At 40.1% G+C, this 22,500-nt stretch overlaps 1 protein-coding gene across 4 annotated transcripts in view; it reads right to left on the bottom strand.

Moving 5' to 3' along the window:
- The window catches only part of LOC138018557 (leucine-rich repeat and coiled-coil domain-containing protein 1-like), a 46,468-nt gene that overhangs the window by 6,948 nt on the left and 17,020 nt on the right, over nt 1-22,500 (bottom strand). For all 4 annotated transcript variants that reach the window (XM_068865235.1, XM_068865234.1, XM_068865233.1 and 1 more), the window contains 16 exons: nt 21,844-21,966; nt 20,640-20,732; nt 19,807-19,855; nt 16,944-17,215; nt 15,468-15,567; nt 13,560-13,678; nt 12,988-13,122; nt 12,773-12,912; nt 10,776-10,892; nt 4,832-4,916; nt 3,344-3,457; nt 3,024-3,095; nt 2,024-2,098; nt 1,795-1,894; nt 1,180-1,268; nt 319-393 (listed from right to left, as the gene is read on the bottom strand). In XM_068865235.1, coding sequence (XP_068721336.1) covers nt 319-393; nt 1,180-1,268; nt 1,795-1,894; nt 2,024-2,098; nt 3,024-3,095; nt 3,344-3,457; nt 4,832-4,916; nt 10,776-10,892; nt 12,773-12,912; nt 12,988-13,122; nt 13,560-13,678; nt 15,468-15,567; nt 16,944-17,215; nt 19,807-19,855; nt 20,640-20,732; nt 21,844-21,966 — 1,758 coding nt within the window. The remainder of the gene's footprint in view (nt 1-318; nt 394-1,179; nt 1,269-1,794; nt 1,895-2,023; nt 2,099-3,023; nt 3,096-3,343; nt 3,458-4,831; nt 4,917-10,775; nt 10,893-12,772; nt 12,913-12,987; nt 13,123-13,559; nt 13,679-15,467; nt 15,568-16,943; nt 17,216-19,806; nt 19,856-20,639; nt 20,733-21,843; nt 21,967-22,500) is intronic.

The following is a 22,500-nucleotide window of genomic DNA, read 5'->3' as shown; positions in this document are numbered from 1 at the left end:
TCAAGTTGACTATTCCCAAGTTCATTTGTTTGGCTACCGTGTTCCATATACGAGAAGTTCTTAAGAAGCATGACTTTTGATATGTGGTAGTTTTGCAACTTTTCGGAAAAAGTTGTATTGTACCAACGCCCATACCGACATTTGTTGTTTCATTAAGGCACGAAAAAAAATATGACAAGTCAGTAAATCGAGGCGCTAAAAATTGGCAGGTATTGTATCAGATACCAATTGTGTAGCGACGTAAAGAGGAAATGCCCTCAAGAGGTAATTTATGTAGCAACTACACTGTTAGTTCGAGTCAGAGTTCAAAATACTGACCTGTTTTAGTTTTCTTATGGAATCTGTCTGATCTTCTATTACTTTCGACTTAATACTGATCGTTTCATTCGCACTCTGCGGAAACAGTAATTGTGACACAACAAAGACATCACAGACCTTTATTTACCATCGGAATTTAGAGGAGCTTGGTGTAACTAGTATTTCCGAGCGTTTGCCCTCCCAACGATGATATTTATTATTTATTATATAAACACCAATGAAATACCAAGTGAGCTTTCGCGCGAAAACATGATATCTTCACACGTTAATAAAAATCACGATTGCTATGGTTACATAAAAAAACGCGCCTTTCGATGCCTTTCGTGAAGTGTTTTAGTATTTCATTGGTGTTTATATAATAAATAGAATATTACATGGCCGCTTGGAGATACGAAATTTCTCTTCTCGTGTTGAAAAATATTTTTCAACACTCGAAGAGAAATTTTGTATCTCCGCGCGGACAGACCAAAACGCCGGGAACTCCTTGCCCTTCTCTTTGTGAATAGTGTGTGAGGTTTTTTACGTCAGAGAGGATTATGAACATTGTAAGGTTGTGAGACGGGGCCTACGGTTTCTCGTCCTTATCCGGGAACACTAGCGAGTCTACCCATTTGCAGATGTTATCACAAAGGCAGCACTTTCTCCTCAGTTATTTAAAGACCCTGAGTGTTTTTCTGGCCTGAGATTTGATTCTGCCACTTCTCGCACAGTACTGAGTACGATGCTCAATCAACTAAGACAAAGGGTCGGCGAGAAAACCAGCCTAACATCCAATGAAAGCGACGTCTTTTTTCAAGGTGTCACCGTGTGACATGAGCTAAACAATTCGACATGAGCTAAACAATTTCGTTTACTGTGTACCTGGCATTCCTTTTTCAGTTCGCTAACTTCAGCTGTCAGTGCTTCAATCCGCGCCTCCAGTCTCCCGCGATCCTGAGCTAGGGATGCACCTAATGACAAGAAATACATATTTTTAGGAACAGGTTTTTCACGCCGAAAATTATCATTATTTCCTTGACGCCGAAGCTCTGTTTTACAACAGTGGGCATGCTGAATCTCCCAAGGAAGGCGTACTATAAATAAATCTACTGGGAAGGGGTTGACTCCCATTAATTCCAACATATCAATGTCATTAATTCCCAAATATATCACTTGCGTTCACGAATTGACCCATACGGTCCTTTGATTCTGATGGTATTTTTTTAACATTTACTTCAGGTCCAAGCTTACCCTGTACAAAAACACCCTTTCTTATTCATCCTTCTCTGAAGGCTTTTCTTTCCAAAGAGAATTCACATTCGAATCATTTTCCAGTTTAGACTGCTAGTAGTCGAGCGGTGCTCGTGTTTCGTCACGCAATATAGCGAGAGAGAGGCTCCCCCTTCCCCAAGATTCACTCAGCCATTTCTCTCGATTGCGTGACGAAACACTATTTGACTCAACATTCTACTTCCGGTGTAGTTTGGGGTGAACTACCTTGTTGCGCAAGTTCCTCGCTCCATAGTTTCCTCTCACTCCTCAACCCGTCGATCACTGATCCCTGAGCGCGTATTTGAGCCGACAACTTTGCCTTGTCCTGGGAAGAAGAAAGGGAAGATAAATCTTTATTCACAAACCTCGAAAAGGAACAGAAATACAATCTTCCTGCTTTTGATGCCTGAAGTTTTGATCATCTAAGCAATGCTAACAAATGTGCTTTGCTGACCTGTTCCAGCACTTCCAGCCTGGACAGCTGTTTAGTGGCTTCATTCAGTTGCCTCTCTAAACTCTGGACTCTTTCCTGTGAAAAACAAGTCGTAAGTTTCTTAAGCAAAAGATCACCGCAGTTGAATGGAACAACTTGACCTTTTCACTCCCATGATCATGATTTAAAAGTTCATTCTCCTAACTGGTTCCACAGATTTCTTTGTTGGTTAGTTGAGAGAATTCAGTGGTACATCAACATAATACCCCTGTGTTGATAATCTTCACTCTCAATACTTGTCTGCCTGACAGTGCATTGAAACTGTGAGGTTAATTTACGTACTGATCATTCGTGGACGTCAAAGGGATTAAAAAGTCGTGAATGAGCCCGACGAAAGGTCCAGGCCTGAACGAATTCCATTCAGCAATGTGCAGCGGTGCGTGGTCATGAGTTTGTCTCTCGTTCTCTCCTGGTCTGGATTTTTCAGGCTTCTTTAAAATGGGCCGGTTCTCGTTATTTCATTATGATTTGTGATGATCTTTCCCTGCAGTTCCATCATGGATTTTATGATCCTTCCAAGATGACAACATGTTTGAAACAATGCCGGGCAAAAAGTGTTTTTGGCCCTGGGGATGTTTAAGCTGTTGGCGATTCATTGAAAACACCAAACCCATAGAAGTGAAAAGTAATTGAATTAAGACAGCAACACAGAAAGGCAGCAGTCTCCTTGATGGTGAGGAGATCACCATGGGAACTAATCGTCAGCACATTTTCATGACCTGTCAACACAACACCGATACAACAAACAGTATGAAGGAGGGAGAGAGGGGAAAAAAGCAAGTGAGCAAAAGCAAGAAAGCGGTTCCCGTGCAAAACCTCCCTGGGACCCCACTGTAGTTGCCTTGATTTCAACTGTTATTTACCTCAATTTAGCTTCCCTAACAACTTTATCGATAATGAAATGAAAAGTGATTTGTTTACCCAATTAACGTTATATGTTGATGCAAAAACCTCCGCAAACCTTATAATCACCAACTATATCTTGTTTTCCTCTTGACAGTTCAGCGATTCTTCCGCGCTGCTCCTTCACCATCTACAAGAAGACACGGAAAAGCTCCATTGAAGAACGGAGATGGCTTTACGAATATCTCATTGTCAGAAATTAAATAATGATGCAACGTTCCCCACAAGTTGTGTCGAATATGGTGCCCACTGCTTCGTCAACAAAAACTCCAGCTCCACAGGCTAAAATTTATCTAAGACGCATTTGAAGGTATGGTAAGATAACGTACACTGGACTTCTCCAGCACAGTTACAACAAAATCAAAGACGGTGGCTTACCGCTGTAAGTTCATTGACCATGTTTGTGGCTTTGCTTTCCTTTTGCTTAACAGCGTGTAAAGCTTCTTTCTGCTGGGCGCACTCCTCACTTACTCGCTCAAACGCTTCTTGCAACTATTACGAAATGAGATATATGTTATTCACGGTCCGTAAAAGAGACGGGGCACACCTTTTCACAATACGGACAGACTTAGGTTGAAGCTAGAGAGTAGTGATCTTCGCTGTCATATGGACAATTCAAGCAATTGCTTCGTATATATAGGGCATTTTTCCCTTGCCTTTTTCTCCGAAACGAAGTCGGTGACCCCCCTTTTTTCTTTTGATTTTTGGAATAAGTAATTTATGACCTAACTTCAGGCGAGAAATTAAACAAATTTCAATGTGGGAAGATTTTCGCGCGAACATCCTTAATAGATTTTACCCTGTCTAACACCAGACTATAGCTATACAGACCATCACCAGACTATACAGACTATCATTTGCCACCCTGGTCAGAGTTTTTCTCTGCCCTTGTGTGGGCCCATTTCCATTAGTAGGGCCAACGCTCACATGGTTCATATGGGGTACAAAACTAGCACTTCACATTAAACTCTAATCAGTTAAGTCTGTTTCTTATATAGAGCGAGTTTCAGTTGAGTGTCGTAAAACTAAAACCAAAGTAATTACTTTGGCCAATCAAACAAGACTGAGACAATCCGGCAAACCAATCAAAACTCGAAGTAATTACACGTAGCTTACACAAAGCGCGGGAAAATGTGCACGCGTGAGCCACGATTGGTTTTGGTTTCACTTCTGATTGGTTGAAAAAATGGCGCGAGAACTTTGAACCAATCACTGAGTGAAGTAATGCATAACCAAAGTAATTATTTAATTACTTTCGACACTCAATTGAAAACCGCTCTATAGACACCTGAAAAAGTCAGGTGGCTCCCAAAGGGGTTAGAAGCCATGACCTCTGCGATGTCGGTGCAATGTTCTGTGTCTATAAGAGAAATTTGCCTTAATTGTTCAGATACGTGCGAGGATCACTACTCTCTTTCGTCTATAGCTCGCAATTCAAATTTATACAATTCAGAGAAGGCATCCCGCTTAATTCAGCATAAACTGGTAGTCCATTTTCCCGTTGGATTCTGTCTTTCCATCTCACTTTTGAGTAAACAAACTACAAAAATTAACGCGATGGTCTTTTTAAAATTCGAACCCTTACTATAAAATGGGAATACTTTTCGAAGTACTCAAAACATAAAGATCACACAGAAAGAAGCATAGATGTGAGAATTGGGTGATTCACCACGAATTGATTCTGCACGACTTCGAGGACAAGATAGAAGAATTCCGCACGTTGCTGGGACCAATTTGGGGATTCCACCCACGCGCGCTTTGCGGGACATTCAAAGTGGATTCTGCACCGATCTTCTGAACCACAAACACACGTGACATGCGCACACGGGGTTCAACATTATAGCAATTAAAAAACATGCCAACAACCTCTCTGAAGCGGTTAGCTTCGATCTGTAGTCCCATTCTAAATTCGTCCTCAAGAGCGGCATATTCTACATCTCGCTTATTCAACCTGTAGTGAAAAATTCAAAAGATCGGCATATAAAAGATTGCCTCATAAATTTACTTATGATAAGTTAGTGAATTTCTTATCCTCGATGTCACTATCTTTACTGAGCTACATTCGAAAATAGGAAATAGGGAGTTTTAGCGAGGACAACACCAATGTCAACTACAATGTCACTTCAAAATATAACTTGGCGCTATCGTAAGTATTTCGCGATTATTCCATCTTGTTCACCTTGAACAATAGGGGCGAACTATCATATAACTTGATTAACAGAAACTGTTCATCGCGCAGAATTGTGTGACACATCCGGGATATTTACGGGTGCAATGGCGCTATTAAAATTTGAAAGACCGAGGCGACAAATGGCATGACAAAACAAAGAAAAATGGCCGCAATAGGCAAAGGTCCTCCCGCGTTTTTCTCTGTCACAGCTTAACTATATAAAATATCGAAAGGGTTGCATATGGCTTTCAAAGAAAAGATTTCATAATAAAATTTAAAATGAAGATAAAAAGTGAACGATTTCCTGTGTTATGCTCACGTTGTCGTTAAAACCTGAAATGTGGTGATTTCACGTTGCTGTTTTGTGGACTACGGCAGAAAATGCACTGAAATGCGTGCTGCACGTGCAGCTGATATTCTTGCTTTGCACCGGCCGTTGTCGTTGCTAAGACTCCCTAATAGGGAGTTTAAGATACCACGACGGCTACGGTGAAGAAAAGGTCACTTCAAAATATAGGTTTGAGCTATTCTAAGTATTTCATGATTATTCCATCTTGTTTATATTATAAAATATGGGCAACGTGTCCTATAACTGGATTGGTACGGACGGATTTGAATTAAAGAGCGAGACTGAAAAATTGACTGTAGTTTGTCTACGTTGTCGTCAAAACCTTAAATTTGGTCATTTCAAAGTAGTAGTTTTGACGAGTGTGGGAGAGAAATGTTCAAAAAAGCGTGCCGCACGTGCAGCACGAGCATTTCGCTTCTTTTAACCAATAATAATACTGCTTTTTGACGTTGTCGTTGCTGTAGCCTTCACTGGCGAAAAATGTCTGCGCATGAGTCGCGCGATATGTCACGTGACGCGTTTCCGGGACGATCATTGGCTCTCGTGAAAAAAACACTCCCGAGGAGAACAGAAAAATGGCTGCCTTTTGAGAATCGGTAGCTTGTTGGTTTCCGTTCTTTTTAGAGCGATCAAGGCTAGTTTTAACGCCAGTTTCAAGTGGAATGTATTCTTAGAGAACGTCCATGTTGTGTAAATCGTTTAAAAGTCCAATCCAACGAGCATCCTCGGAAAATTTGCTCCTGGAAAATTTTATTTCGTGGGAAAAGAGCTGCGAAACAGGTGAGTTTTTTACGCAATTTTTGATGTGGAAAGTTTGTTGCCACCGGGTACAAAAAGTTACTGTAATGTACAGAAAGGAGGATTCCTAAGGTTTACGTTCATGTGTGAATTGGCTTGTACCAGGTGGCAGGGAAATGGTAATATTGTTCAACGTGAAGGTTATTTTTTTCTGCGTTACACCTTACGATCGGCACCTCTACATGAATGATCAATGATTCGATCAGATATGAATTTGATTTTGACTATGATTGTCTCATTGGGAACGTAACCCTAGTATCAAATATTTTAAATAGCTGCTTTTAAGGTCATTTATATTCCCTTTTCTGGTGAATGTCTAAGTTATTATACTTTTTAGCAGTCACAACTCAACGATCCTTGCGTTCAAGTACATGTAGTTACCAAGTTATGGATTTGCAATTAATTTGAGTTTAAAATCAAAATCAAAATCCATGTTAGTTAAAATAATTTTTGGAAGAACAGACGTGTAGGTACAGATGTATATAGGTATCTATAGATTCAGGTTTTTTTAGACTATTGTTTTCTGGAAGCATTAATGATGTAATTTTGGTTTTAGGGGACTGTCATGTGTTGTTGGATCAAGGAAATTCTGTTTTGAGTCAAGTATGGTTGACAGTGGATAGTTGTTCCATTATGTGTAGATATCCTATGTCTGTCACATAGTTAGTTTTAAGCTTTTATTTCCTGTAGTGTATCTTTATTATAGTTAGCACAAGAATGTATTATTGCTTTAATATTGATTGTGTTTGAATAAAGGATATTGTTGTCTTGTCTTGTAGATAAGGCAAAACAGCCTCAGTTGTATTTGCATTATTATTTCTGAGACTGTAACTTTTAAAGGACAAACCATTAAAAAGTGCACATAGTTTGCAGGAGTCCAGGAAAATTATTCCAAATATTCATTGATTTGAAGTTCCTGAAGCAGGTACAGTGTAAATCTTGAAGAGTTTACGTAACGATATTTGGAATATACAGCATTTCTATTTGGGAATGTTTGAGTCCACAGAATTTATTTTCTTTATGTTGAGAAGTACTGTAAGAGTTGTCAGGTAACTCAGATGAAAATTTGACAGACCTTAGCTGTAATTCAAATTATTAGTACAGTTTTGGTCGTTAGTGGAACATAATATTTTATTGGGACATTTTTTAGTGAGTGATTAAGCCATTGACTCCTGGGGATTCCCCATTGACAAGTAAAATTGTCTGGTGTTAGACAGAGTAAAATGCTAAGTATGGCCGGTTTAGGGGTGAAAGGGTTAAAGTGCTATTATAAGTTTGACTTTCTTTTTCTTCATTTGAACCAAAACAAGTGATTAATCATCACCTCCACCATGCTTTGCTTTGCATTGCTTTGGCTTTTAGAACAAAGCATCAAAGTTGAAGCTGGTGGCTCAAGGAGTAAACTATTAAGACTATAATGGTATTTGAGTATTATTGTAGAACAAATTTGCCTATATCATCAAAGTCATTAAATCAATGGGAATCCAAACATGAGGATGCAGTTTGCTCAGGAGGGGTTTTCCCTATAAAAATGGCAGGCCACTTATTGGAATTTTTTTAAAAACAACCCTTAAAGGTAACAGAACCTTGTTTTGTAGACGTAGGCTAAAGAAATCTGACCCCTTAGAGGAACCAGTTGTAAAGTTACAAATGACTGGCACATAACTTTTACTTATGAATTTTTCATAAGTAAAGTTATTTGCTCATGTACCAAATTGTCTTACAGTTCCAGTCATTTTTCAGATTGATAGCCAAAAATGTACTGTAGCAACTCCGCCAGCTGTTTGGTCTCAGCATCATAAGCAGTACAAATCCACAATTTTTTCTTCAAAAAGGAACAAAAAGAACCCCTGTCATTTTCGTAAGAGAGTCCCCCTTGGGGCAGTTTGTTTACTTTACCACCATTGTTTAATACTATCCAGGAAGTAGATTACAATGGAAATAGATTACAATTTGAAAAAATATGCCACTTTTTTTTACTTCTTACACTTACTGCATTCAACTTTAATCATCTTTGGAAATGGTAGGAATGATTAGTATTCTTTAAAGCAATTGTTGTTTTGGCTATTCAGAGTTAACCTAATCTATGTTTATTTCTATAATTTGAAGGGAAGCAAACGATTGGCATTTTTCTTGAGACGACTATAGCAAAATATTGCAACTAAAAGGTTTCCTTCTAGTGTACCCAATATGAGGTGCTTATATGACATGTTTGAACGACTGAAATACATTTCTAAATTTTCAGGGACGTCATGCATTTTTTTTTCCTCCGTCTTAATAAATTTGCCTCCATGGACAACTTGAATGGCCATTTTAACAACTTAATTTTGAAAGAAAATGCAAAAATCTTAACATTTTCTGCTAGATGCGGGGCCCCGCGGAAACAGTGTGCAAATATCTAGTCGAAAGAGAAACCATTTGGAAATTTAGTGGTATATTTTTTGCTCCACTTTTTAAAAGATAAACGCCTGAATTGAAATCAAGATGGTACTCCATTAGCCGGGAAACTCCACAAGCAAATTTCCACTCAAACACGGTCACAGCAACCTAGACTCGCATTGACCTTGAAATTGTTAAAGAAATTTCCGTCGTAGCACTGTTGGCTAAAAAGTACGGTGGCCCACAACTAAAAAGAGAATCTCGCTAGCATAAAAATGCACTATGCAGTCAAAACATTCGTCCGTTTTACTGGCCTGATCGGATAAACACCCACTCGATGGCAGCCATGTTTTCTTTGAGCTATTGAAGTCACATGACAAGGTCTCGACCAATCAGACATTTTTCGCCAGTGAAGCTGTAGCCGTCGTCGTTTCTTAAACTCCTTAATTTAAGCAACGACGACGACGACTACGACAGCGACAACGCCACAAAGCAAGACTATTATTGGTTGAAAGTGGAAACAATCATGCTGCACGTGCGGTAAGCATTTCAGTGCATTTCATTGTCGTACTCCACACAACCATAACGTGAAATCACCAGGCTTTAACGACAACGCGTGCATGTAACAATGAACCATTCATTTCCTATGTTTCCTTTAAAACCTTTCGTACCCAAACAGTCACAGGATAGTTCGCCCTTATTGTACAACGTGCACAAGATGGAATGATCGCGAAATACTTGCGATAGCGTTAAGTTACAGTTTGGAGTGACTTTCTCGTTGACTTTGCCGTTGTCCTTGCTTCAAATAGGGAGCTTAAGGCTTGTTTTCACTAGCGACGGAGTCGGAGTCGTAATCAGAAGCGCAGAGCGATACGATCTAGTGAAAAACATTCAAACTGTCGTAGTCGGAAGCAAAACACCGATTCCGCTTATGACTCCGTCGCTTATGATCCAGTGAAAACTGCATTGTCGCAGTCGGAAGCAGAAGTGGAAGAATTAAACCAATCACAAAGCTCGATTCCAAGCATTGTGATTGGTTGGATCTTCCGCTTCTGCTTCCGACTCCGACAATCTAGTTTTCACTGGATCATAAGCGACGGAGTCATAAGCGGAGTCGGAAGAAAATGGGAACGTTCTGTTTCTTCCGAAATCGATTCCGTCGAGCTTATGACTCCGCTTACGACTTTCACTGGGTCACAAGCGCTCTTACGACTCCGACTACGACTCCGACTCCGTCGCTAGTGAAAACCAGCCTTTAAGCAACAACGACGGCGACAGCGACGACAACGAGAACGTCATCTCAAAATATAAATCCACGTTGTTGTAATCACTTCTTGACTATTTCAACCTTTTTAATATGACAAGGGTGTGTGGTAGTTTCTCAATAGTGACACTGGTTGGAACGGAGCTTAATTTAGGGGAGAAAATGAAAATTTATCCTCAAGTGCTGACGTTCGTAATAAAACCTCAAATTTGGCTATTTCACGTCGTTGTTTTGCTGACGACGGCAAAGAAATGGCCAAAAGTGAAAACCGCACGTGAAGGGCGTGCAAAGCTTTTGTTTTTGACCACTAAATATTCAAATTTGTGACCTTCTCGTTGCCGTCGCCGTTGTCGTTGCTTAAGCACTCTATTCTCTAATAAGTCAGTAGTGAAGGACATCGTAGAGATCGAAGACAAAATTGGATTCATTTTGAACGAAATTGACCAACAGGTACCCTTGGCAAAAACGCTCGCTAACACATCGGTCAAACGATACGAATGCTGTGATTTCCGGCACAGCCGGCTTGACTTCATGGTCTTCTTTGACTCGACAACCAAGAGAAGAACTATTATTCTCTTTAACTTATGAACTGCTTGCTTCCTATTCGACCAACCAATCGAAGTAGACAAATGCAGTGTCCAACTGGTCTTTGGGCTCAAAAACGTAATTGCGCAATGTCTCAAATTTGTCGGTAAATACCACCATTTTTGATGGTTTAACGCACCAGTGAGAAAGATGATAAGCTAGTTGATCATTTGAAACGAGAGCAAGGACTTGTACTCTAGAAACTAGCTTATCAACTTTAGTTATCAACAAGTCTTTCTAGAATACCGCCTACTGGGTTTCTTACTTGTCGTGATATTCTTTGACGATTTGCTGGTGAACACATTCCTGTTTAGTAACTTCACGATCCACTATCGCACGCACCCCTGGACTGTCAACTCGTACCAGGCCTTCAACGGTTTTCCTGAAAGAAAGTGGCAAATCGATCGTAGGATGAATTCGAAGTATGTCTCACTAACCGAGTTCGCGGGCGGTACTAGGGAGTTTAAGAAACCACAACGGCTACGGGGACGAAAACGTCACTTCAAAATATTACTTCTAAAATATCAATTCTAAGCATTCATGATTATTCCATCTTGTCTAGATTATACAAAATGGGCAAAGTGTCCTAAAACTGGATTGGTAGGGACGCATTTGAAGTAAAGAGTGAGACTGAAAGATTCACTGTAGTTTGTCCACGTTGTCGTCAAAACCTTGGTCAAAATTTGGTCATTTCACGTAGTAGTTTTGACCAGTGCGGGAGAGAATTGTTAAAAAATGCGTGCCGCACGTGCAGCACGATCATTTTGGTTCTTTTAACCAATAATATTACTGCTTTTTGGCGTTGTCGTTGCCGTAGCCGTTGTCGTTTTTTAAACTTCCTACTGTAAGTTACGCCTCGCGTTATTTTCAATTCAATTCGCACTCGGGGAATGAATTGAACTACTAGAAACAAAAACAAGGAGCTTTAGCTTACAGTACAGCCTGATAGAACGTCTTTTATATGTCTATAAATTTAAATCAAGCAGCTAAAACAAACGTTCAAATTAGCGGGCCGCACAGAAGAGTACTGCCCGCTAAAATGGCCCGTCACAGTGTGGGCAATGTCTGACAGATACGATAAATGCAACCAGTTCCCCACAACAACTACGTCAACTAGTTCTGTCAAGTTGAACTACATTCCAACAAGAGACAAGTGTTCTTGGCTGTAATAATGTGGTCACAAACCACCTCTCAATAATTGTCCCGCGTGGATCTAGGTTTTCCGCCATTAAACTAAGTATTAAGCATTTATTGGGGCCCATTGATTAGAGCTTGCAACTCAATATTTCTCTTATAAGTTTTCTAAGACCATCTATATTTAGAATGGATCCAATAGGCCATTTCCGAGTTCAATTCTGCCTCCCCTTCAAAGCGAGTCTAAGTGCGAAGTTTTTCTTATGCAAATTAGTTTTCATTCATATGTAAAGTAGAACTAATTACCATCACAAGAACTTCGCACTTAGACTCGCTTTGAAGAGGAGGCAGACATGAACTCGGAAATGGCCTATTCATATGGATTGTAAACGCGTAACGTGCATGAATCAATTTACTCGGGAAAAAGCGATACTGTATCAACCGAGATCAATGGCCGTCGTACATTCAACAGTAGGCAGGACTCTTGAAGTTTCTTACTAAATACTTAAATAGAGGCAGTGTGGCCCAGTGGTTAGAGCGCTTGCCATGAGATTCGATGATCCCGAGTTAAAGACTCTTTCTGACCACTGGTTGAACTTGTTTCTGGTAGTTCCTGGTTTATCTTCTCAGCTGCACTTGCAAATAGCTCACTGGCTTGCCACTGGCCAGTTGGGATTCTTAACAGTAAACACTTAATGACTGGTCCCAAGGGAAACAGTTAAATTTGTTTCCCGAGAATCTCAATGTTGAAATTCGAGGGAAACAAAATGAACTATTTCCCGAGGGACCAGTCATTAAGTGGTTTGTTATATAGCACAAAAAGAAAAACGTGCAATGGCAACGACAACGGCGGTCATCGGTCAACATTCGCGGGTAACAGTGCACTGTTACCCTCTGACGTCATAGATTTTGCACTGTTGCCCTTTCAGAGACTTTTGGCGGGAAACACTTTTATTGTCAGATGCCATGTGACCTCGAAGTAAGCAATGAGAGCGCGCGCTGTTGGGGGATAAATTCAGCTATATAACAATTGCTGTTGTTGAATGTTCTATTCTGTCGTGATTGTCTTTCATTGTCCCCGAAAAGCCCCTATGGGAACTGGTCAATTAAGTATGTATCTATGTATACCTGTGTTCTTGCTCTCTGTTGGCCAAGAGTTCCTGCAGTTGATGAACCTGTCCCTTCAGTTGCTTCACCGAATGTTTTAAAAGCTCTGATTCCTTTGATAATGCGCCAACCTTCATCTGCTCCTGTTGCAGACGCGACACCTGAAACATTTCACGCATTTGAAATAAACCCACGGTTGATTTCGGCTGCGAAAGTTCAGAAAATAATTAACAAACCGCTTCAGTGTGCTGCTTGATCTTCTCCGTCTCCATTTTCGTAGCTGCTTGCTCCAAGGCTCGTAAGGCTCTCTGCTGATCTTCCTCATTTTCTTGTAAACGTTTCAATTTCTCGTTGAGCTCAACATTTTCCTCCTGAAAATGACAAATCACAATGAATTGCAATTGTAATGTATATGTTATGGTTTAAATTCTATCTTGGTTTTATGTTATTTTAAACAGAATGAGCGTGTTACTTTCTCTTTCTTTACGAGAATGGGTATTAAAAAAAAACCGCGCCTTTAATTCATAAGGGAGCATGGCACTAGCGGGACGCAGTAGATGGTACAGGATTCCGATAATTTCGGAAGGTATTCCGTTTTTTCGAAAACTTTCCAGTAGAAAAGTCTGTTCCATGTAATTTACCGCCGCAACAGTCGGGTTTTTCCAGACAAAAGGAAAGTCGTGTTACCCAAACCCCGCGCAAAGTACTAGCACTTGGTCTCCCGCTCTTTTTCCACGAGTTCAGTTTTGAGGCACTTTTTGCAAACTCAAAGATAGAAAAAAGACATTCTTGTATGAGCCCACTTTACCTGTGCGTCACTCAAATCTTTCTGTAGCGACTCCTTTGCTTCCTTCTCATTAAGCAAAACACGTTTTAACCGACTGCTGGCCGCCAGTGAAGCTTCTCTTAGCTTCTTTTCTTCTGCCCCTGAAAAAAGGACACAAATGTTTGGTTGACGCAAGATAACTAAAATCTGAACTTTTATGAACATACTTACAACCACGGTTAAAAAATAAAAACACTTCAGACAGGTTGGAGAAAGCAAAGCAACAGAGCAATTTTGCTGAATGAAGGGGTAGTTTCTAAAGAAACTGTGGTGCTGCGTCGGTGGGGAAGTAGTATACAAAAATTTGGTTTTATCAACGGAGTTGATAATGTAAATTGGCCACCGTACAGAGATTCTAAAAGCTGACGTTTCGAGCGTTAGCCCTTCGTCAGAGCGAATCGGAAAGTCACGAAGGTTGCTGTCACGCTATTTAAGTCTCTTCGTAAAAGATGTCTTTAGAGAAGTAAAACGGCAAAAAGAAATGCTACGGTTTGTTATACTTAACAATAAGCTACTACATTGAGCTTATTCGCTAACTTCTGGTATTGCGGATAGCAATAATAGAATAAAAACTCTTGAGCTATTTTTCTCGCGTAATTCCCGTACACGGTCAAAAGTTCACTGTGGATGACTCTTTCTTCAAAGTATCACTTGATATCTTGTTCCTCAATTTCCTTTCAATTTCCTTTCAATTTCTCGCGTAATTCCCGTACATGGTCAAAAGTTCACTGTGGATGACTGTTTCTCTAAAGTATCACTTGATATCTTGATCCTCAATTTCCTTTCAATTTCTCGCGGAATTCCCGTACATGATTAAAAGTTCACTCTGGATGACTGCTTCTTTAAAGTATCACTTGAAATCGTTTTCCTCGATTTCAAACAACGTTTTTTTCATGAATTAAGGCAAAGGAAATTTTTCTTAGTAGTCAAAAAAGCAAAGTGTCTTTGTGACATTAGAATCTTGAGGATTAAGAGGCCGTTTATAAAAAGAAACATTTCCAAATAAACAAAGATAGAAGTAATCGTCGCACTTGTCTGGACAATTTAAACAATTGTCTCCTCTATAGACATCTGAAAATTTTAAGTGATGCCGTTGCAGCTCTCCTAACGTGACTGGCTCACTACCCTAACCAAAAACAAAAGACTAAACAATTGAACAATTACAAAGACTTGAAAACAATAGAGGCTGCTTACAAAACCAAATTACGAGAACTGCTACACTACTGAAAAATTTAGGCAGCTCAGTTTAACGGGATTCGAACCCAGTCCCTCAGCGATGCCGGTACAATGCTCTACCAAGTGACTATGTACCATAGCTCACTATAACTACATTTCTCTCGAACAAAACAGTGTCAAGAAACCCAACCGGACAGTTATGTGTTCCCAAATGCACGTAATTTGAAACACGCCCAATTTTGATATGCAATGCCAAGTGTCCTTTTTAAGTCGAAGCATTTGCTAACTATTTCTATCAATAAGGGAAGTGTATGAGTTAACCCTTTTTTTTTTTTTTTGGTGAGGGTAAACGCAACTATATAACAGTTATTTCATGAGCCCGAGTTGGATATGAAGCGATAAAATAACCAACGAGCGCGTAGCGCGAGTTGGTTATAATCACTTCATATCTTTATTTGAGAACCAGAATTTAGGGTACCCTTTGTGACGTTAATTGTTTGCATTCTCAGACGCGAGTGATGTTGAAGTTGAGGAAAGAGCGAGAGGACACTTCGTGACGCTGTTAGTTTAGTTTAGTTTATTTCATTTTATTTTCCTTTACGCTAAGGTATATTTATGCCTTGTTTTTAAATGCCGTAATAAAATTTGTTGCACAAAAAAACGACACTCCGGGAGAAAATTAGAGAACCTACAAACAAAACTTGGCGACCAAACCTTTTATTTGCATCTCTTTCAGGGCATCGACCATCTTTTTTGCAGCCTCTTCGGCTTTCCATCGTCGCTCACGCTCAGAGTCCAGCTCTTGAATGAGTGACTGAAGAAGAATCACAAAAAATAGGTTATCAGTTTAGTGTACAAGTTGTAATAAGAGAATGTAGTCTTTCTAACATCTAACGGCTTTAGTACAATTTTAAAAATTTCGTTCAAATTATTGCATACCCAATTACCGGTAAAAACTGGGGTTATTTTAATGGTGAGTTTATGGTTTTTCCGCAATCTTTCCGTTTGATTTTAGTGGTTCTCCTTTAATTTAATTTCTTTTATCTTGATAGTTCTAATTTCTTCCGACATATGGCCCTATCCCTAGGTCTAAAGATGTGCGCAATGGGTTTAAATAAATAGGAATTTGCAGGAATCCACGCGCTTGTAGAAATTTTCACGAATCCACGCGGGGCTACAGGAATTCTACAATAATTTCTCTGTTAAAGAGGAATAAGGCTTCTCCTTAGTGAACAAAACAAAGAAAACAATTTAGGATACACCAACAATAAAACAATAGTCCATAAGACAAAGAAAAAACCTTTACTATGGAGAAAATACACGAGTGTAAGACATGGCTTCTTGGCATTAACTGCGATGTTCTTTCTTTCACATATTCTTTCCAACATCCTTTCAACTCCTTCGGGATATAGAATGAACTCTAGCCTGCCAGCGGGCTCTCATACCGTGTAACATTTTTATTTTGAGTGGCTTAATTCTTCCGGATAGTACTTGAAAACCTCCAGGATGCCACATTTATTCGACCCGTTCTCGATGATTGAGGGGTTTTTTACCAAAAAAGTATTAAACGTTGAAGAGAAAAGAAACCGCAAAAATTAGTTCCCAGCAGAAATTTCAGTCAATCCGAGCCGTAAATATTTGTCCCCGCAAAATCGCCAATCCGCAAAATAAAAGTCCCGTAAAAATCTCATGCTACACGTAAGGCGCTGCGGAACTAGTAAGAAGGTACGTTATGTTTATATACATACCGTACCTATCGCTTCGCCACAAGAAACGAAGAAACGAGCGGGCGAGCGAGAGCTTGCTTCGCTCGGCCGCTTTTTTCTTGCGGCTTCGCCATTCGTTCCCGAAGCGCCAATGAAAGCCTGCTCCCAGGCTAAATGAACTCACAAATGGGCAGCTCCAAGATGGCTTGATAGCTGAGTGGTCAAACAATGGGCAACTCATCGCACAGTCATGGGTTCTGATCAAGACTGGATTTTTCACGCTTCTTTTTAACTCATTCCCAGCTTTGTCCTTCCTCTCAGAAAATGAAAACCTTTTACATAATGTTTTGTTATTATACTGGAGATAAGCCTAAATAACTTTACATCCCAAGGAATGCAGAGCTTTCGGATGTCAGTGCTTTTAGTTAGTGAAAATGGGTCTTTGAGGTGTGCATAAAAAAAAGCAAAATTCCAATCAACTTACCAAGAATCTCTCATCCTCTTCAGCGTCTCTAACCAGTCGCCCTTTCACTGCTTTGCCTAGAACTGCAAGTTTTTTCACTTGTTCATCTGTTGGTGACGTTGAACTTGTAGAGCCAACTGTGGCTTGAACTGAGGGTTTCGTTCGCGTCCTGCTTGTGCCCTTCTTCGTCGCTGTCGTTCGAGTAGTTCGTTTACTCTTGGGAGATCGCTGAATTTGTTTTGTTCTTTTATCAATATGTCCATTTGATTCTGAATCATCTGATTCGTTGTTTTCTAAAAAGCAAGGGTAACAGTAGGAGAAAGTAACTAACACAGAACTAGTGATCTCTTTACTGGTGGGAAGTTAGAAGTCGGAAGTCGGAAGTTGGAAGTCGGAAGTCAAAAGTTGGAAGTTGGAAGTCGAAAGTCGATAGTCGGAAGCTGGAAGTCGGAAGTTGGAAGTCGGAAGTCGGAAGTCGGAAGTCGAAAGTCGAAAGTTGGAAGTTGGAAGTCGAAAGTTGGAAGTCGAAAGTCGAAAGTCGGAAGTCGGAAGTTGGAAGTCGGAAGATAGATGTTGGAGGTCGGAAGGCCCTCCTCGGCTTTCGTACTTTACTGAGCTTTGTTGAAAAAAAGAACACTGAATGAATGCCTTTTAAGAGAAAGAACTAAACAAATTGACCTTCAGGCTAGCTCTCCATGACCATTTCGAGCATTACCAGTGATTGGAAAGTGAATTAAGTGGAGACTTGCGTGACGAGGCTTGCTCAGTTCCAACTCACTCTTAAATAACGAGCTTGCTTGCTGGTTGAAAGAACGATGACGGCTTTTTGGGATCGTTTGCAGCGGGCGTTTGCAGCAATAAGAGATAAAAGACAAGAAGGCATATGCTAGTTTACCTAAAAGGTAGAAATGCTGCCGAAAGGAAGGGAGATATACAATTATGCTTGCGGCAATTTAACGACGGCTTGTGCGTGGAATTGAAGGGAGATTTTAATACGCCTTGAGCAGGGATGGTAGAAAACGTGGACTCCTAAACTGGACCCCAAACTGGACCTCCTTCTGGACTCCACGAGAGAACAATGAAAAACAATAGTTTCTAGGTTTTCACAGTGACGTCATCAAATTCTAAAATCAAAATCGCAAAGTCTTTGGAATTCTCATCTAAAGGAGGTTGAAGATTACCTAGAAATACATTTTTTTTTTCAAAATTTCAAATGCGTGACTTCTTTCGTTTCGAAATACAGCATTTTCAATTCCAAATTGTCACCTTGCCTTCGATTGCCTGACGCTATTTGGTTAAGAAAAATTTATATCCCTATGAATGTCAGCAGTTTGAGCATTTCAAGTACATTAAGAGATGTGTTCATAAACATGTATTTTATCTCATGAGCGAAAAGTAAGACTTTCATCGCAAAGTGAACTACAGATGTTTTCGTTGATTACAGGCCGAATGTGCGGACCACATGTCGTCTCCATACAACAGTTTCGACCGTGTGCCGCAAAGACCTGAGAATTGGTGAGGTGGTTAAAAGATACCAATTTCTTGGCTTTTTTCATTGCACGATTTCGAATTTATTCTTTGTTTGCGTGACAGTGAAACTATCTATAGTTTGAGGATACGAGGAGCGAAATGAAAAACACAGCGAGTTTTGATCTTCCGTGACAAGCTCTTACCGCGCATCTTAATTCCTTCATTCGCGCATAACCACAATTCCTTGCGCCTTTGACCACAATCCCTTGGTTTTGAAGAAAAATGTGTTCTTCCCCAGATTAGAGAGCTGCCTCGTTCGTTCTCTTCAGGCCCACCCACTGCGGCAGCAATAAACTAGTTAAAGGCATCGCCAGTTGATGAGCTTGGGAACGTTTAACAGCGGGAAGGGGCCTGTTGTGATCCAGGCACCGCAGGGTGATATCCCTGAAAACCCGCATGCGGGAACCACCCCGCAGCAGCCACTAAGCGGCACCATCACACTGGAAAACGGTCCAGTGGTAAAAAACACTTACCAGACCAGATTCCTAGCTCCACGACAAAGTAGCCTTGGGACGGGAAGGGCGAGGCTCAATGAATCCGCAACGATTCGCAAAAATGGCCCGCAAAGATGTGCAAAGATTGCACCGCCACGTTCAGGCAAGGCCTACTGAATTCCGGGGGCACCGCCAAAATAAAGGCACGTCCATTTGGCGGAAAAAGGCCGCATGCCGCACTGGTCCTTGCCTAAAATTTCATTTAGCCTCATATAGTTTTAATTAAGGAGTGACTTTCTAAAGAAACTGTGGAACTGTTATATAATTTAAAAGCTTGGGCGGGCCATTAAGCTCCATTAGTACTGAGAGGCCAACGAGCCGCTAGTATTAAATAACATACGCTCTTCTTACAGGAATGACGAGCTGCCAAGCCATTTTCACATATATGTCAGGAGACGCTGCCTTTATATTTTACAGCTATGCCTACCTCTCGTTGTGTTGGAAGCAGGAGGTAAGGAGGAAGGGAGTCACTCGCCTTAAATTTGCATGAATGTGTGCAGATAGACCGCTGGTTTTAATTACATGGGACAGTCTTGTATTTTAAAACCTCACTCTTGACTAAACCTCAAAGATTCCTATCTTGTTTGAAGCCCATTCCTGTTTATTTGTTTCGGAAAACTCTCTTCCAGACTAAACACTAAATTTACTTGTGATAAGTTTGAGAAAAATTATACTGCGTTCACGACCAATTTCCTGTGATTGATACTTTACCTCATCCTCGGTTAAACTGCCTAAACATCACACCCCAAAAAAGCGGTCAGCCCCTTGACCCCAATTTGTTAAAGATAATGCTTCCCCAAAACAAGGAGTGCTACTTAAGTTAAGTGATAACTGAGCGGAAAGTTGTTTCAGAAACTTACCGGCTCTGGTTACTTTCTTCCATGGCTCCTCTGAAACATGACCTTTTTCCTGGAAAGGGAACGATTTAAACTTCTGAGCTGCTATTTCCTACTTGACAGAAGATGGTGGATGGGAAATGAAACCCAAAAAAATTGACATCAAGAGCACTGAATACCTGTTAGCTAAAAGAAAGAAATCACTTCTACAGCGAATGGTGGGTGTTTTTCTTATACTGCGATATGTTATTCCACACACTGCCAGAGTAGAGAAATTACTATGTCCCATACTCTACAAGCAAACTTAACAATTTTATTATTCCACAAGTTCGAGTTCACGTTGGTAAGAGTTGGTAAAAAGTCAATAAGGCCCTTCGAACTATGTTGGCCACAACAAATCTGAGCTGTAATGACATATATTTCTGTTCTGTCACTACCCACCCTCGACTAGCCAATGCTATCTTCGAGTAGCAGCCATTTTTGTTCTCCTTTGTCACTAAATAATAAAACTGAATTGAAACATTATTTGAAAAGGGTGAATGGAATATTTTTATTTAATAAGTCAAAATTTACATTCTTAAGGTTTGGATGCTTAGAAATTTGACTGCCTACAATAATAAATTACTATTTTTTACTTCCTGCCAAGTTTTACATCTTGGCAATACTTGGTGATCATTTGGTACATGAATGGAGCCAATCATTACACCAGCAACGCAACATCAATGGTAAAAAATCTAATAAAAGAGATTGTTATACCCTATAAGTCAAAATGTGTTAAAAACAGGCACAACAACATCACAGGTAACACAAGCATTTAGCCGTTTCTTGGTCTTCCAGTGGAGTGTATTTAAACTTACAGTTTCATGGATCAGTCGTGTGAGCTGATGCTCAAGTGTTTCCAAACGAACTTCGTGATCAGCAGACATGCTTACTCGGCCAGGCATGCGTTTCTGTACAAAGGAAATACAAACGAAAAAGGAACAATAATAATTATTTTAGTAACTACTAAATCATTTGAAATCACCATTCATACATTTTATAGCTTAACTTCTTCCAGGTGATCTGGTGACGTAATTTGGAGGACTGGGAAGAAAAATGTTTTGCCATATCCTACAACCGCACACGGACTTACCGGTAGGTGTTGTTTCCAAACTCCTTGCAGCATTGCCATCGCCAAAACTTAACAGATCATTACGTGTCTACCACATTTCCTGTTACTGAATGAACATTCAAGTAGACCCGACAAGATCTAACCTCGCCGCTGCCATGTTGAATTCGCAAATAAGGCTGCGCACGATTGTGGGATACGGCGTTAAAATTTTTCTCCCCAGTCCTCCGAATTATGTCACCATATCACCTGGTTACCCTTCCACATTCCTTCAAAATTTGACCATGGTCATGCATTGGGTGAAGCTTTGATAAGAAGGAGCAGAGAGAGGAGGAGAGCAAGTGATGGTTGACACTCAAGGGCACACAGGGATCATTAAAAAAAAAGACCCTTTTTGAAATTTTATTTCAGAGGCCAGTTGGCGAGCTGCAAGTTCTTTCACATCTTCTCAAAGTTTCTTCTTGCTTATTAAATTTTGTTTTCTGTTTTTTTTTTTAATTTTTGAGCTCGCTGAAGGAGGCAAAAGACAGTGTTGCCCATGACGTTTCCAGGTTGCAAAACATGCGAGCAACAAATTAGAAACATTTGATAATGCAGTTGCCTGAGGAGGCAGGATAAGGAAGCACTGTTTAGTACACCAATGTGTTTCTGAAGGAGTTGTGAGACATTTTTTGTTAATGCAACAATGTTGCCTCAGGAGGCTACACAGGATAAAATCATTCATGACATGGAGACATGAGCAAGGTCAAACTGTTGCCACTACAACATTGTTGCCTCATTCATCACTACAGGTAGCTTGATCAGCTGGCAGAACTGTTTTGTGCAGCAAAAAAAGTCTGCATTTGGAGTAATTTGCCCCTTCACTTGAGCATTTGTTTTCAAATCCTCTGTAAGCTTTCACCAATCATGCCTTTCACTCAAACAGTTCTGTTGGCTATGAAAGCTAAAAGTACCTGCTGTTCTGTGGTTTTGTCATCCCCAGCAACATCTGTTTCTGACGATAGTTGCCCTTGCTGACGAAATCTGTCCAACACTGAGTCAATTCTTGGAGTCACAACTTCATACTTAACATGTTTCTGGACAAGAAAGCAAGCAAATCATCAGGGATTTGGCTAATAGTAGTGACCTTTTTATCAGAGTACAATCACAATAACAATAATAATTATTATTAAAAGCAAAAGCATTTGGACTCTTTAATAAATTGTTGAATGTGAAAAAACAATTCAATGTTCTCCTCTGTTGATAAAAGAGAGAAACCAAAAAAAAATTAACTTTTTGAGAGTCAAAATATTGTTCGAAAAAAGACGAGCAGCAGCCGAGAGCGTAATTTACTTGTGACGTGTCAGTATGAATGTCGTATGTTTAGTGTTAGGTGTAAGCCCCCAGGATGAGCACTATATAGTGAGCTCGTGGAGCAAACATGCATTTTATAAAAATATGTTTAAATTTGAAAAAAAAATATTATTAAGGCTAATGAAAGTTTCATTCTGAGTTTGCAAAGTTAAAAAACGTTGTCCAAATGTGATGCACAAGTTTATAATGTATTTAACAAATAAAGAAGCCTTGACTGTGCTCTGTTCTGTTGTAAAGCACGCAGGAAACGGCTAGAG

This window comes from Montipora capricornis, chromosome 10 (genome assembly GCF_036669925.1).
Source record: "Montipora capricornis isolate CH-2021 chromosome 10, ASM3666992v2, whole genome shotgun sequence".
In the NCBI taxonomy this organism is placed as follows: Eukaryota; Metazoa; Cnidaria; class Anthozoa; order Scleractinia; family Acroporidae; genus Montipora; species Montipora capricornis.
This window is presented reverse-complemented; position numbering and strand designations above follow the sequence as displayed.